The sequence below is a fragment of the Myxine glutinosa genome, chromosome 9 (genome assembly GCF_964187855.1).
Source record: "Myxine glutinosa chromosome 9, kmMyxGlut1.1, whole genome shotgun sequence".
NCBI classification, from domain to species: domain Eukaryota; kingdom Metazoa; phylum Chordata; class Myxini; order Myxiniformes; family Myxinidae; genus Myxine; species Myxine glutinosa.
The window spans coordinates 30,434,817-30,451,789 of NC_136269.1; the positions used below are offsets into that span (position 1 = coordinate 30,434,817).

Consider the following 16,973-nt stretch of genomic DNA (forward strand, 5'->3'; position numbering starts at 1 on the left):
ACCCTCCCATCTATTTTCTCAACAATCCTCTCCAAGAAGTTCTGTCACTCAAGATTTTTGGTCTCACTATCTGCCATGATCTTTCTTGGGAAAACCACATTTCAAATCTGGCCTCCAAAGCCAGTTGCCAACTGGGCACCCTCCGTCGTGTGAAGTCCTTCCTTGGCACACCTGAGCTCCTCACCACATACAAGGCTTTCATCCGCAGCTCAATGGAATACTGCTCTTCCCCCTGGGCTGGTGCTCCTGCCTCAGACCTAGCTCGGCTTCACGCTGTTGAAACCAAAGCTTTCAGAATCATTGGAATCTCCCACGATGAAGCTAACTGTGAGGGCCTTTCACTCACTCACCGCAGGCAGGTTGGTGGTCTTTCTGTCTTCTACCGACTCCTATCCGGTCTAGCTCCCCCACTGTGTCTGTGCTCTGTCCCGCAAATATTCCTACAGGTCGCACAAGATCTGCCTGCAACCCTCTTATTGTTAAACTGCCAAAACAAGACTGTCTTTTCACCTTCACTCCTTCATTCCTCTTTTCCTCCGCCTCTGGAACAAACTCCCTCCTCACTCTCTTCAATCCCACTCCTCCCTCCAGGTCTTTAAAACAGCTGTTCACCACCATCTCTGATGTTCCCCCATCCAAAACCTTGATCTTTTCTACCCCTGTTAATTCACCCCAGATCCACTTATTTAAATACCGACTTCTTTCCTGGAAGTCCAAGCAGTGTCCATGTTGTTTTTTTACGTCTCCCCCCCCCCCCTTTTTCCATGCCTCCTCCCCCCAAACCCTCTCCCACAGATCTCCCGATGTCCCTGCTCTCAAATGTTGTACTTGTGTGCTTCCCTCTCTCATCTCTCCACAGCTTGTCTCCCGCTCCCTTTATAATGTTTTATTTGTCAGTTTGTCTTTTTTTGTGATCAATATTAGTTAGCTCTTACACGAGCCTCGATCTTGTATACAATAACAAAAAAGAAAAAAGTACCAAAAAAAAATCTCAATTTCATCCATTTTTCATTCAGGCTGCAGCAAAAAGTGAAAAGGTCAAGGGGTGTGTGAACAAAACCTACAAGGGGCACTGCATCACCTCTCAGAGAAAACGAACGACACAGTTAGGGAATGGAGGGGCGGGGTGTCGTGGGTTGTTGGGTGAGTATCGTCTTCTCGGGGGTGTGTGGTAAGGAGGGTGCTCGGTCGGTACTACCTTGTTAGAGGCTGGGGGAGGAGGGAAAGCGTTGTGGGTTGTTGGGTGGGCGTTGCATTTGTGGTGAGGAGCCGGTGGGTGTTCGGTGGGCAATGCCATGTCATTCATCCATTGATCACATCATGCAGGAAGACAGAGTTGCAGGACACATGTCATATGATGGTGATGCTTGGAGATCAAACTTTCCAACTATGTCTACCTGTCTTATTAATGTCCCTTAGTATTACCGAACGTTTCCGTCCACAGCTCTCCTGACATCTGACAAGCAAGCTTTGCCTGTTTTGTTACTGATGGAAAAAAGCCCAATATTTTTGGGTTAAACCCTAATTCCCCTCCCCAGAATTGAACAAAAATAAAACAACGAATACGAGAGTTGGTAACTCAAAATTCCATCAATGGAATTTTGCAAGTAGCGAGATCCAATCAAATTCCATCAAGTAGCGAGATTCCATCAATGTCGTCCTGCACCATGTACGTGTATACAGTGTACCTGTGCAGCACGCCAGGGCAGCGAGATCCCATCAATGACGTCATGCACCATGTACCATGTACGTGTATACAGTGTACATGTACAGCACGCCAGGGCAGCGAGATTCCATCAATGTCGTCATGCACCATGTACCATGTACGTGCATACAGTGTACATGTGCAGCACGCCAGGGCAGCGAGATTCCATCAATGTCGTCATGCACCATGTACATGTGCAGCACGCCAGTGCAGCGAGATTCCATCAATGTCGTCATGCACCATGTACATGTATAGTGTACTTGTGCAGCACGCCAGTGCAGCAATATCCCATCAATGACGTCATGCACCATGTACGTGTATACAGTGTACATGTGCAGCACGCCAGGGCAGCGATATCCCATCAATGACGTCATGCACCATGTACGGTGTATACAGTGTACATGTGCAGCGAGATTCCATCAATGACGTCATGCACCATGTACGTGCATAGTGTACCTGTGCAGCACGCCAGGGCAGCGAGATCCCATCAATGACGTCATGCACCATGTATACAGTGTACATGTGCAGCACGCAGGTGGAGCGAGATTCCATCAATGACGTCATGCACCATGTACGGTGTATACAGTGTACATGTGCAGCACACGCCAGCGCCCACGTCGCCGGATCGCATACCGTTCGCCATTAAAAGTGTGCGCACTCCACACAGCACACCACGCCCAAGCACCAACCTGACTACGTATGAAAAGTGGAAGTTCGCCCTTGATCGGTAACCCCGTGCACGTCCCGCCCCCTTCCCGATTGCAAGTTTCATTTTAACGTACCTAATAAATATACAAGTGAATTATTAAAATCTCCTTTCCCTTTCCACATTGTTTTGCATTGGTTCAACGTGACAATTTGAACACAAACTGAGGTTACTGACTGGTCTCGTGTGATTCAAGTGGGTACACGAGATATGAGAAGTAAATTTAATAAATTAATTTTTGCTGGGACCAAACAAAAAAATGTCCAAGCATGAAGCTGATGAATGAAAACTTGAGTGAAACAGCTTTTCCGAATAAACATTGCAATCAATTAAGCCCTTTGTCTTCATTCCTTGATAGCTTGTACTCCACTAGGTTTATAAGTAAACGTGGGACTTCACTCAAGTTTAAGTAATATTATGGTGATTTTGAGGCTTGCCCTCAAAGACGTGACACTCGCCTCAAAGACTTGACACTCGTCCTCAAAGACGTGACACTCGCCTCAAAGACTTGACACTCGCCCTCAAAGACGTGACACTCGCCCTCAAAGACGTGACACTCGCCTCAAAGACTTGACACTCGCCCTCAAAGACTTGACACTCGCCCTCAAAGACGTGACACGCCCTCAAAGACGTGACACTCGCCCTCAAAGACGTGACACGCCCTCAAAGACGTGACACTCGCCCTCAAAGACGTGACACTCGCCCTCAAAGACGTGACACGCCCTCAAAGACGTGACACTCGCCCTCAAAGACGTGACATGCCCTCAAAGACGTGACACTCGTCCTCAAAGACGTGACACTCGTCCTCAAAGACGTGACACTCGTCCTCAAAGACGTGACACATCCTCAAAGACGTGACACTCGCCATCAAAGACGTGACACTCGCCATCAAAGACTTGACACTCGCCATCAAAGACTTGACACACGCCCTCAAAGACTTGACACTCGCCCTCAAAGACTTGACACTCGCCCTCAAAGATTTGAAACTTGCCCTCAAAGATTTGAGACTAGCCCTCAAAGACGTGATACTTCCCATAAAAGATGAGACTTGCCCTCAAAGACTTGGCTCAAGTGACTGGACTGGAGACTTGCCCTCAAAGACTGGAGACTTGCCCTCAAAGACTGGAGATTGCACTCAAAGACTGGAGACTTGCCCTCAAAGACTGGAGACTTGCCCTCAAAGACTGGAGACTTGCCCTCAAAGACTTGAGACTTGCCGTCAAAGACTGGAGACTTGCCCTCAAAGACTGGAGATTGCACTCAAAGACTGGAGACTTGCCCTCAAAGACTGGAGACTTGCCCTCAAAGACTGGAGACTTGTCCTCAAAGACTGGAGACTTGTCCTCAAAGACTGGAGACTTGCCCTCAAAGACTGGAAACTGTTGACATCTCTGATGAATACGACGAAACCCCAAAGTGTTGTAACTATAATGTAAAAGGGAAGAGTGAAGTCGTGAAATAGTCACATTTCCTCACATCTGTGGTGAATCAGCGTGGTCACGCAGCTGCATTTTGACAGGAAATTAACCAAGTTCTCAACTGTAACGTTTTTTTGTAAAAGTGACTGCACTTGGTCTTTTTAACAATAAAAAATCCTTTTCGGCATCGACTTGTGAGCATACTCTTGATTACATTTTGATTCTTGAACAAACCTACTTCTAGTCTAATCCCTCGGCTTCTTTTAGTCGTTTTAACCAAAATAGAAAGTAAGACACCATTAAATATTTCAAAGGTTCAGACTCAGGATGCTGAGATTTTATTCGCTCTCCTTCCCTTTCCCCTAAAACGGATCAGGTTGCTTTATTTATGCTTTCCCATAACTGTTGCAAGGTGCACACCAATTCACCTTGATAGGGTTCTTACACATCTTGCTCGATGTTCCTCCACTCACCTGGGTTTGAATCGCGACCGAGTTATAATGGAATCCCCCATGAACAAATTCCAGCTCGAATCTCCAAGGGGCACTGCATCAGCGGCACGGCTGGGTTCTCATCAGAACGATGACGTACCGCAGTCAGTTTCTGCATAAGGGTCCTCTGCGTATTTTTCCCGAACTTACACCATGATCCACATTAAGACCTTTACATGTAAGTTTAGACTACACACCGAAAACTACTAGTGTCCTGAAGCACCACTCATGATGCTCGGATCTCAAGTTCAAATCCCATATACTGTTGATTTGTCCATAGACATAAACTTCATTGCATTCAATCGGTCTCCTAAAGTCCCCCTCTTGCAAGTTACATATGTATAAGCTCCTGGAGAAGCATTAACTCATCGCAAATAAAAAACTTGAACGGCACGCAGTTGAGAGCATACCTCCACCTGGTTGGCCATATCACTCAATGGTGAAGAATCACTTCAAAAATTATACTAGCTGGATCCGGATCCGGATCTTAACCAAAATTGATTTGGTTCTTCCTTGTCACACACACAACCTGTCCAACAAGTTTCGTGCAAATCCATTGAACTTTGAGATATCCTGCTGTGCATCGTTTTTGGCCCATTCTCCCAATGGTGAGGAATCACTTAAAAAAAAAAAAAATTCTCATATTCGAACCAATATTCAGATCTTCACCAAAATCGAATCTAATCGTCCTTGTCAGACACCCAACCGATCCACCAGGTTTTGTCCAAATCAGTCCACAACTTTTTGAGATATCCTGCTATGTATCGTTTTTGGACCGTTGTGTGAGGCAGTTGCAGGAGAAGTACATGGAGAAGAGGCAGAAGTTGTTTCTTGGGTTTGTTGATCTGGAGAAAGCATTCGATCGGGTTCCACGCAAAGTATTGACATGGGCATTGAGGAAGTTAGGAGTGGAGGAATGGTTGATCAGAGTAGTGATGGCAATGTACAAAAGAGCGTGCACAGCTGTAAGGACGAAGGACGGGAACAGTGGTGAGTTTGAGGTGAAGGTGGGAGTGCATCAGGGGTCGGTACTAAGTCCACTACTATTTGTAGCTGTGATGGAGGTGCTGGCTCAGAACGTAAAGGAGGGTTTACCGTGGGCGTTGTTGTATGCAGTCTATGATCTGGTGTTGATTGCGGAAAGTATGGATGGACTGAAGGAAAAGATGAACACGTGGAAGGAATGTATGGAGACAAAAGGTCTGAAGGTGAATATCGGAAAGACGAAGGTGATGGCAAGTGGTAAAGCATGTGGTGAGGTGGAAAGAACTGGGAAGTGGCCCTGTGCTGTGTGTAGGAAGGGTGTCGGAGTGAACTCCATTCAGTGTACAATGTGCGCTGAGTGGGTTCATCAAAAATGTAGTGGTCTGAGAGGGTCATTAACCAGTGTGGCAGCTACATTCAAATGTAAGGTGTGCACAGAGGGAGCTGCAGATGGAGGAAATGTTGAGTTGGATCTTGGAGACGGTGTGAAGCTGGAAGGTGTGAAAACATTTTGCTACCTCGGAGACATGCTGAATGGAGAAGGTGGATCAGACTCGGCAACGGTTGCTCGAGTGAGATGTGCATGGAAGAAGTTTCGGGAATTGAGTGGCGTGCTGATGATGAGGGGAGTGTCGTTGAAGCTGAAGGGAAAGGTGTATGCTGCATGTGTGAGATGTGTTATGATTTATGGGAGCGAGACATGGGTAATGAGCATAGAGCAGCAACGAAGGTTGTAAAGGGTGGAAATGCGAATGGTTCGACGGATGTGCAGAGTATCGTTGAGAGAGAGGAAGACAAATGATGAATTGCGAAAGATGATGGGAATAGAGCCTGTGATTGATGCTGTGAAGAGGCACAGGTTGAGATGGTTTGGTCATGTGTTGAGGAAGGATGAAAGTGACTGGTTGAGAAGAGTGATGGAAATGAATGTAGAAGGAAGTAGAAGACGGGGAAGACCGAGAAAGACTTGGCTAAAGATGGTGGAAGAAGAAATGCGGGCAAGGGGGTTAAACAAGGATGAGAAGGAGAGAGAGATGCAGAAAATAGGGCAAAATGGAGAAGATTGTCATGGGGACCGCAAGGCTAACCCCCGCTCTAGCAGGGAAAATGGCCTTTTAAAATGCATGTTGTTGTTGTTGTTGTGTATCGTTTTTGGCCGTATCTCCCAATGGTGAAGAATCACTTTAATTCTAGTAGCCGAATCCGAATCCGGATCTTCACCAAAATCTAATCATTTCGTCCTTGTGACATACGCTACATCTCTGCCAAATTTAGTCTGAATCCGTCCACAAGTTTTTGAGATATTTTGTTCACAAACGGACAGACAAACAGACAGAGAGGTGAAAACATACCGTAACCTCCATCCACCTTTGGTGGCGGAGGTAATACATTTAACGAAGTACCAAAGTTCAAGTACATATTAATTGATACGAGAGAGAGAGTTGATGATATAGTGAAAGGAGAGTAGGGGGAGTAAGAGAAAGATAAGGGAATAATGTTTGGGAAAGGAAAGACGAATAAATGGAGCACACAGGTGAGTGAAATGTAACCATGTTTGCACACATCATAAACAGATGGAGGTCAAGCAAATAATCTTAAAACTCAAGAATCCGGAACCCATTCCATAGAGAAACCCTCCCGTTCCACTTCTCGATGTTCTTAAGAAATTGCCACAAAAAACCACGTGACCCATGTCCTCACCTGAACGTCCGGGACCGTTAGTCGCCCCTGCACATCTTGCTTGTTAGCCAGCACCAACAGGGGCTGTCCACGGCCCATCTCCGCGGCTAGACTCAGCAGTTCGCTCCGGGCTTCGGGGAACCGCTCCTGGTCCGCACTATCCACTACGAACACGACAACTTGCACTTCGCTGATGTAGTGCCTCCACAGGGAACGGATCTTCTGCTCACCTCCGACATCATAAATACCAAACTGACACCGCTTATAGCGCACCTTCTCTTCATTAAAGCCGATCGTTTGCTCGACCCCTTCCGTCGGTTGCTTTTTGAGTTTGTACAGCACCGTGGTCTTTCCCGCTTTGTCCAGACCCAGCATGACCACACTTACATCTTTGTCAGATGAAGATAACTTACTGCCCATGACAAAACCTTGGCTCCGAGCCTACGGCCTTGCCTGCCTTCAAAACTCCCGTTAGCGTCGCTCGGGCCAAGCTCAGTGCTCAAGGTCGCAAGATAAAGCAGAGAGCAGAGAAAAAGGAATGGGCGTCCACAGAAAAATGGAGAAGCACGGGTGTGACACAAAGTTTCCTTTTGAACGCACAGGAAACGCGGTGGGTGGTTCACAAACGAGTGCTCGTGTGAGATAATGACCACACTACCAGTGTTAGGATGTCCGTTATATTTCTTGCACACGTATCTTTTGAGCATAAAAGGCGGGCAAAATATACAGGTATTCAAACCTCTGTTAGTTGTAAATGCGAAAAAAGCTTTAAAAAAAAAAGGCTACTATTGGAATGCAACAGAAAATGTACTCAAAACAAGTTGAAAGCTACAAATAGAGCACATGAAATCGCCAATACTGATACAAATTGAAGTGTGGATTATCGGAACCCCCCCCCCCCCAAAAAATTTTTATAAAAGGAAAGACCTGCAATGAGCATGCAGGCACTGAAGATCGCAGGAAAATAATGAAATGAATGAACAAAAGTTGAAGCACATTGGAGCTTAATATTGACGTGTGACAATGCCTCAAAAGTATCAGCATAAAAAGGTGAAACCGAATCTGCAGGATCACTACGACCCGGCAGTGGCATATCACAATGGAGGATCGGCGGTTTCGGGAGCAAAATGACGAGGCACGTCCATGCCAGAGATAAGGGGAAGGGGGAGAATGCGCAGTCAACAATGCGAGAAACCATGTGACGTGTACATGGTGCTCGGATTCACAAAGCGAGCAACCGGACATCTTCATTTGATGATTTGTTGGTGTTGTCTGGAGCCAAAAGCCAGGGTGTCGAAAAGTAATGCGGCTGCGATCGCCACTCCACCAAGAGCATGCGCAGATGGGCATTCTACCAGTGCTGCATCAAATCCTACATTTGACTTGGATTGGAATGGTCAGGGAAAAGTGAAATTGATACGTGACATGCCCTGACAGCTGTATAGTTTACTTACATTACAAAAAAACAAAAAAACCTTCTCCAAAAAAACAAAAAACAATCACAAACATTTCTTTTGAAAATAAAATCTCTACTTCATGGAGGATATAACTGCGCCAGTAAAGTCAGCAGGCATATACAGAATTTAAAACTTTTACTGCAACTACCAAAAAACTGCATTCGAAGCAAAAAAGGGCATCACAATTCACTGCATCATTTCGGCTAGTGGAATGCAGGGTATAGATTATTAGAAAAATACCATATATTACAAGTCCATTGCTGTGGTGTGACCTTTGCGGGCGGGGACGGGGATGCAGGTCGGCCGGGAAGAGCGACAAATTAAGTTGGTGTGGTGTCGGTATGCTTGGTCGTGTTGCGTGTTGTAACACGTGGTGGCTGAGTGAAACAATGGAGGTGGGACATACTTATTTATAGCTGCACCTGGTGTAGAATATGTGTGAATAGGCGAGCAAGCGGAGGGGTGTGGGGGAATAAGAAAAAGAAACAAAGAAGGTCAGGCCTGGTGTCGGCAGAAAGATCGTGTAAGGTGTTGAAAGTATTGGCAGAAAGTCGGCTGTTAGGCGTCTGGCCACCGTTAAGACTTGTAGTTGGAAGAGAGCCACGTGAGGCCCTCATAAAGTCCATCACCTGAAGCAGCACACGACGGCTGCACATACCAGTTCCGGTCACGCACACGCGTCAGACCGAGCTTTTCCTGCATCTCATGCGGCTTCATTGCATCGGGCAGGTCCTGTTTGTTCGCAAACACCAGGATGATGGCGTCTCGCATCTCACGGTCATTGATGATGCGATGGAGCTCCTGCCGAGCCTCGTCAATGCGGTCTCGGTCCGCACAGTCGACCACGAAGATGAGGCCTTGCGTGCCGGTGTAGTAATGCCGCCAAAGGGGTCGGATTTTGTCCTGGCCACCCACGTCCCACACGTTGAACTTCACGTTCTTGTACGACACCGTTTCCACGTTGAATCCGACCGTGGGAATCGTAGTGACGGGCTGGCCCAATTTTAGCTTGTACAAGATGGTGGTTTTGCCTGCAGCATCCAGCCCCAGCATCAGAATGCGCATCTCTTTACTACCAAACACCTTGGAAAGGAACTTCCCCATTTCACAAGGCAACTCAATCTGAAAGTATACATGTACAAAAAGAAACTTCAATACACACTTACAAAATGAAAACAGATTGCCTTTTTGAAGGCGTATCATTAGATTAGAAATTCCAAAAATGGATCTTTAAGCAACAAGATTATGCTGAGCAGAGCAAACACAAATGTCGAAACAAAATCACAAAGCCAAATCACGTGGTAATTCACAAACTATCAATGCGGTGACGCGGATAAAGCACACCCACAGACTGCAACAAGGGAGGGAGTCAAAACTCGTATCATTTAACAATTACAATGGCATGAGGAGGTTCCCATTGCTTTCACTCTGCACACAACTCAATGAAAACGAAACATGCATGTCAAAAAAGCTCCAAAAACAAGTCCAAACAAAAGTTCAACCGTAAGGGTCTCTTTGTACTCTCGATGCTCGAGGACATGAAAACCACCACCTTGACAACACCGTACAGCAACGAAACAAGGTGTTCGATGAACCTGAACAATCGCGTATGGAGGTCGGTAACACAGGGAAGCTTATCAAAAGCAGTCAGTGCGAGAAATACCAATCCCTTGTTTGAAACAATAATCGGAAAGAATTTGGGTTGCAAGTGATGGCACTTGTTCAAGCAATGGCAAACACAGCCTTTCTTCCACACTCCAACCACAAACGCTGTTTTTCCACCAGCAACTTGCATGCATCCAACGATATAGATCGACAATGGATGAGGTACTTAATCCAGCTTCGATACCATTAATCAATTCAGCTATTATTTGGATACTTCTTGTGGACTGAATGACACGATCAAAGAAAGTTACAAATTATATTGGATGGGATACTGTTGCTTAATCATCGCCACCAATATATTTACAAAGTGCAACTGTTCAGGGTGTTAACTACCTAGAGAGATACGCTGCTTTCACTTTATTTACGAGTGAAGGTAGACAATAACATCAGAATATGCCCAACAGTGAAGTTTGTGTCAAAGTAAAGACATCAGCAACTGATGTCCAATACAGCTATAATCCAAATTTGTATATATTTGAGCTCGCCCAACCAAAATAACGTTTTCAATGTTTACTCGTGGTCTGAATTCTGACCATGCAAACACTTTCATTTTTTTTTTTAGTCCAAGAACGTTCACTCTGCTACGAAAAGGATATTTCTTCGTTTGTAAGTGACAAAATAATCAGGTCATCACTCGAGAATAAATCAAAAACCACAAATGCAGGTAGGTTGTTGCAGGTCAGGATCCAAACATTTAATTTGTAGTACTACAGGAAGTTAATGTAGCAGCGAAGAAATGGCTGCTAATCAATGATCTCAACAACCAAAATAAGAGGATGAAACGAGCAGCAAAAACAGCTCAGGACGGGCAGGCTGGAAGGGCAAGCTCAAGGGCAGGACGGCCACGTTGGGCCGGGAGGACAGTCAAGGTCTTCGCGCGGGAAGGCCAGGCGCGCGTGGGGGGCTGGAAAGCCGGGCGCGCGTGGGGGGGCTGGAAAGCCGGGCGCGCGTGGGGGGCTGGAACGCCTGGCGCGCGTGGGGGGCTGGAACGCCTGGCGCGCGTGGGGGGCTGGAACGCCTGGCGCGCGTGGGGGGCTGGAACGCCTGGCGCGCGTGGGGGGGCTGGAACGCCTGGCGCGCGTGGGGGGCTGGAACGCCTGGCGCGCGTGGGGGGCTGGAAAGCCTGGCGCGCGTGGGGGGCTGGAAAGCCTGGCGCGCGTGGGGGGCTGGAAAGCCTGGCGCGCGTGGGGGGCTGGAAAGCCTGGCGCGCGTGGGGGGCTGGAAAGCCTGGCGCGCGTGGGGGGCTGGAAAGCCTGGCGCGCGTGGGGGGCTGGAGCGCCTGGCGCGCGTGGGGGGCTGGAACGCCTGGCGCGCGTGGGGGGCTGGAACGCCTGGCGCGCGTGGGGGGCTGGAACGCGTGGGGGGCTGGAACGCGTGGGGGGCTGGAACGCGTGGGGGGCTGGAAAGCCTGGCGCGCGTGGGGGGCTGGAACGCCTGGGGGGCTGGAAAGCCTGGCGCGCGTGGGGGGCTGGAAAGCCTGGCGCGCGTGGGGGGCTGGAAAGCCTGGCGCGCGTGGGGGGCTGGAAAGCCTGGCGCGCGTGGGGGGCTGGAAAGCCTGGCGCGCGTGGGGGGCTGGAAAGCCTGGCGCGCGTGGGGGGCTGGAAAGCCTGGCGCGCGTGGGGGGCTGGAAAGCCTGGCGCGCGTGGGGGGCTGGAAAGCCTGGCGCGCGTGGGGGGCTGGAAAGCCTGGCGCGCGTGGGGGGCTGGAAAGCCTGGCGCGCGTGGGGGGCTGGAAAGCCTGGCGCGCGTGGGGGGCTGGAAAGCCTGGCGCGCGTGGGGGGCTGGAAAGCCTGGCGCGCGTGGGGGGCTGGAAAGCCTGGCGCGCGTGGGGGGCTGGAAAGCCTGGCGCGCGTGGGGGGCTGGAAAGCCTGGCGCGCGTGGGGGGCTGGAAAGCCTGGCGCGCGTGGGGGGCTGGAAAGCCTGGCGCGCGTGGGGGGGCTGGAAAGCCTGGCGCGCGCGTGGGGGGGCTGGAAAGCCTGACGCGCGTGGGGGGGCTGGAAAGCCTGGCGCGCGTGGCGGGGCTGGAAAGCCTGGCGCGCGTGGGGGGGCTGGAAAGCCTGACGCGCGTGGGGGGGGCTGGAAAGCCTGGCGCGCGTGGGGGGGCTGGAAAGCCTGACGCGCGTGGGGGGGGGCTGGAAAGCCTGACGCGCGTGGGGGGCTGGAACGCCTGACGCGCGTGGGGGCTGGAAAGCCTGGCGCGCGTGGGGGGGCTGGAAAGCCTGACGCGCGTGGGGGGCTGGAAAGCCTGACGCGCGTGGGGGGCTGGAAAGCCTGGCGCGCGTGGCGGGGCTGGAAAGCCTGACGCGCGTGGGGGGCTGGAAAGCCTGACGCGCGTGGGGGGGGCTGGAAAGCCTGGCGCGCGTGGGGGGGCTGGAAAGCCTGACGCGCGTGGGGGGGCTGGAAAACCTGACGCGCGTGGGGGGCTGGAAAGCCTGACGCGCGTGGGGGGCTGGAAAGCCTGACGCGCGTGGGGGGCTGGAACGCCTGACGCGCGTGGGGGGCTGGAAAGCCTGACGCGCGTGGGGGGCTGGAAAGCCTGACGCGCGTGGGGGGCTGGAAAGCCTGACGCGCGTGGGGGGCTGGAAAGCCTGACGCGCGTGGGGGGCTGGAAAGCCTGACGCGCGTGGGGGGGCTGGAAAACCTGACGCGCGTGGGGGGCTGGAAAACCTGACGCGCGTTGGGGGCTGGAAAACCTGACGCGCGTGGGGGGCTGGAAAGCCTGACGCGCGTGGGGGGCTGGAAAGCCTGACGCGCGTGGGGGGCTGGAAAACCTGACGCGCGTGGGGGGCTGGAAAACCTGACGCGCGTGGGGGGCTGGAAAACCTGACGCGCGTGGGGGGCTGGAAAACCTGACGCGCGTGGGGGGCTGGAAAACCTGACGCGCGTGGGGGGCTGGAAAACCTGACGCGCGTGGGGGGCTGGAAAACCTGACGCGCGTGGGGGGGCTGGAAAGCCTGACGCGCGTGGGGGGTCTGGAAAACCTGACGCGCGTGGGGGGCTGGAAAACCTGACGCGCGTGGGGGGGCTGGAAAACCTGACGCGCGTGGGGGGCTGGAAAGCCTGACGCGCGTGAGGGAGCTGGAAAGCCTGACGCGCGTGAGGGAGCTGGAAAGCCTGACGCGCGTGGGGGGCTGGAAAGCCTGACGCGCGTGGGGGGCTGGAAAGCCTGACGCGCGTGGGGGGCTGGAAAGCCTGACGCGCGTGGGGGGCTGGAAAGCCTGACGCGCGTGGGGGGCTGGAAAGCCTGACGGGGTGGGGGGCTGGAAAGCCTGACGGGCGTGGGGGGCTGGAAAGCCTGACGGGCGTGGGGGGCTGGAAAGCCTGACGGGCGTGGGGGGCTGGAAAGCCTGACGGGCGTGGGGGGCTGGAAAGCCTGACGGGCGTGGGGGGCTGGAAAGCCTGACGGGCGTGGGGGGCTGGAAAGCCTGCCGCGCGTGGGGGGCTGGAAAGCCTGCCGCGCGTGGGGGGCTGGAAAGCCTGCCGCGCGTGGGGGGCTGGAAAGCCTGCCGCGCGCGGGGGGGCTGGAAAACCTGACGCGCGCGGGGGGGCTGGAAAGCCTGACGCGCGCGGGGGGGCTGGAAAGCCTGACGCGCGCGGGGGGGCTGGAAAGCCTGACGCGCGCGGGGGGGCTGGAAAGCCTGACGCGCGCGGGGGGGCTGGAAAGCCTGACGCGCGCGGGGGGGCTGGAAAGCCTGACGCGCGCGGGGGGGCTGGAAAGCCTGACGCGCGTGGGGGGCTGGAAAGCCTGACGCGCGTGGGGGGCTGGAAAGCCTGACGCGCGTGGGGGGCTGGAAAGCCTGACGCGCGTGGGGGGCTGGAAAGCCTGACGCGCGTGGGGGGCTGGAAAGCCTGACGCGCGTGGGGGGCTGGAAAGCCTGACGCGCGTGGGGGGCTGGAAAGCCTGACGCGCGTGGGGGGCTGGAAAGCCTGACGCGCGTGGGGGGCTGGAAAGCCTGACGCGCGTGGGGGGCTGGAAAGCCTGACGCGCGTGGGGGGCTGGAAAGCCTGACGCGCGTGGGGGGCTGGAAAGCCTGACGCGCGTGGGGGGCTGGAAAGCCTGACGCGCGTGGGGGGCTGGAAAGCCTGACGCGCGTGGGGGGCTGGAAAGCCTGACGCGCGTGGGGGGCTGGAAAGCCTGACGCGCGTGGGGGGCTGGAAAGCCTGACGCGCGTGGGGGGCTGGAAAGCCTGACGCGCGTGGGGGGCTGGAAAGCCTGACGCGCGTGGGGGGCTGGAAAGCCTGACGCGCGTGGGGGGCTGGAAAGCCTGACGCGCGTGGGGGGCTGGAAAGCCTGACGCGCGTGGGGGGCTGGAAAGCCTGACACGCGTGGGGGGCTGGAAAGCCTGACGCGCGTGGGGGGCTGGAAAGCCTGACGCGCGTGGGGGGCTGGAAAGCCTGACGCGCGTGGGGGGCTGGAAAGCCTGACGCGCGTGGGGGGCTGGAAAGCCTGACGCGCGTGGGGGGCTGGAAAGCCTGACGCGCGTGGGGGGCTGGAAAGCCTGACGCGCGTGGGGGGCTGGAAAGCCTGACGCGCGTGGGGGGCTGGAAAGCCTGACGCGCGTGGGGGGCTGGAAAGCCTGACGCGCGTGGGGGGCTGGAAAGCCTGACGCGCGTGGGGGGCTGGAAAGCCTGACGCGCGTGGGGGGCTGGAAAGCCTGACGCGCGTGGGGGGCTGGAAAGCCTGACGCGCGTGGGGGGCTGGAAAGCCTGACGCGCGTGGGGGGCTGGAAAGCCTGACGCGCGTGGGGGGCTGGAAAGCCTGACGCGCGTGGGGGGCTGGAAAGCCTGACGCGCGTGGGGGGCTGGAAAGCCTGACGCGCGTGGGGGGCTGGAAAGCCTGACACGCGTGGGGGGCTGGAAAGCCTGACGCGCGTGGGGGGCTGGAAAGCCTGACGCGCGTGGGGGGCTGGAAAGCCTGACGCGCGTGGGGGGCTGGAAAGCCTGACGCGCGTGGGGGGCTGGAAAGCCTGACGCACGTGGGGGGCTGGAAAGCCTGACGCGCGTGGGGGGCTGGAAAGCCTGACGCACGTGGGGGGCTGGAAAGCCTGACGCGCGTGGGGGGCTGGAAAGCCTGACGCGCGTGGGGGGCTGGAAAGCCTGACGCGCGTGGGGGGCTGGAAAGCCTGGCGCGCGTGGGGGGCTGGAAAGCCTGACGCGCGTGGGGGGCTGGAAAGCCTGGCGCGCGTGGGGGGCTGGAAAGCCTGGCGCGCGTGGGTGGTTGGACAGCCTGGCGCGCATGGGGGGCTGGAAAGCCTGGCTGGGTTGGTCGATGGACGGGCAAGCTGATTTGTTAGATGGACAGGCAAGCTGAGTTGGGGAGACAGATGGACGGGCAAGGTGGGTAGACAGATGGACGGGCAAGGTGGGTAGACAGATGGACGGGCAAGGTGGGTAGACAGATGGACGGGCAAGGTGGGTAGACAGATGGACGGGCAAGGTGGGTAGACAGATGGACGGGCAAGGTGGGTAGACAGATGGACGGGCAAGGTGGGTAGACAGATGGACGGGCAAGGTGGATAGACAGATGGACGGGCAAGGTGGGTCGACAGGTGCACGGGCAAGGTGGGTAGACATGCACGGGCAAGGTGGGTAGACATGCACGGGCAAGGTGGGTGGACAGATGCACGGGCAAGGTGGGTGGACAGATGCACGGGCAAGGTGGGTAGACAGATGGACGGGCAAGGTGGGTGGACAGATGGACGGGCAAGGTGGGTGGACAGATGGACGGGCAAGGTGGGTGGACAGATGGACGGGCAAGGTGGGTGGACAGATGCACGGGCAAGGTGGGTGGACAGATGCACGGGCAAGGTGGGTGGACAGATGCACGGGCAAGGTGGGTGGACAGATGCACGGGCAAGGTGGGTGGACAGATGCACGGGCAAGGTGGGTGGACAGATGCACGGGCAAGGTGGGTGGACAGATGCACGGGCAAGGTGGGTGGACAGATGCACGGGCAAGGTGGGTGGACAGATGCACGGGCAAGGTGGGTGGACAGATGGACGGGCAAGGTGGGTGGACAGATGGACGGGCAAGGTGGGTGGACAGATGGACGGGCAAGGTGGGTGGACAGATGGACGGGCAAGGTGGGTGGCCAGATGGACGGGCAAGGTGGGTAGACAGATGGACGGGCAAGGTGGGTCGACAGATGGACGGGCAAGGTGGGTCGACAGATGGACGGGCAAGGTGGGTCGACAGATGGACGGGCAAGGTGGGTCGACAGATGGACGGGCAAGGTGGGTCGACAGATGGACGGGCAAGGTGGGTCGACAGATGGACGGGCAAGGTGGGTCGACAGATGGACGGGCAAGGTGGGTCGACAGATGGACGGGCAAGGTGGGTCGACAGATGGACGGGCAAGGTGGGTCGACAGATGGACGGGCAAGGTGGGTAGACAGATGGACGGGCAAGGTGGGTAGACAGATGGACGGGCAAGGTGGGTAGACAGATGGACGGGCAAGGTGGGTAGACAGATGGACGGGCAAGGTGGGTAGACAGATGGACGGGCAAGGTGGGTAGACAGATGGACGGGCAAGGTGGGTAGACAGATGGACGGGCAAGGTGGGTCGACAGATGGACGGGCAAGGTGGGTAGACAGATGGACGGGCAAGGTGGGTAGACAGATGGACGGGCAAGGTGGGTAGACAGATGGACGGGCAAGGTGGGTAGACAGATGGACGGGCAAGGTGGGTAGACAGATGGACGGGCAAGGTGGGTAGACAGATGGACGGGCAAGGTGGGTAGACAGATGGACGGGCAAGGTGGGTAGACAGATGGACGGGCAAGGTGGGTAGACAGATGGACGGGCAAGGTGGGTAGACAGATGGACGGGCAAGGTGGGTAGACAGATGGACGGGCAAGGTGGGTCGAC

At 54.8% G+C, this 16,973-nt stretch overlaps 1 protein-coding gene across 3 annotated transcripts in view; it reads right to left on the reverse strand.

The window, feature by feature from the left end:
• Window positions 1-16,973, reverse strand: part of LOC137435504 (ADP-ribosylation factor 6) — a 32,013-nt gene that overhangs the window by 13,921 nt on the left and 1,119 nt on the right. For 2 of the 3 annotated variants that reach the window (XM_078784222.1, XM_078784221.1), the window contains exon 2: window positions 7,006-9,563. In XM_078784222.1, coding sequence (XP_078640348.1) covers window positions 7,006-7,404 — 399 coding nt within the window. In that variant the 5' untranslated portion in view covers window positions 7,405-9,563. Of the gene's footprint in view, window positions 1-7,005; window positions 9,564-16,973 lie in introns of those variants that run through there. The other variant, XM_068129354.2, reaches the window with a different exon arrangement.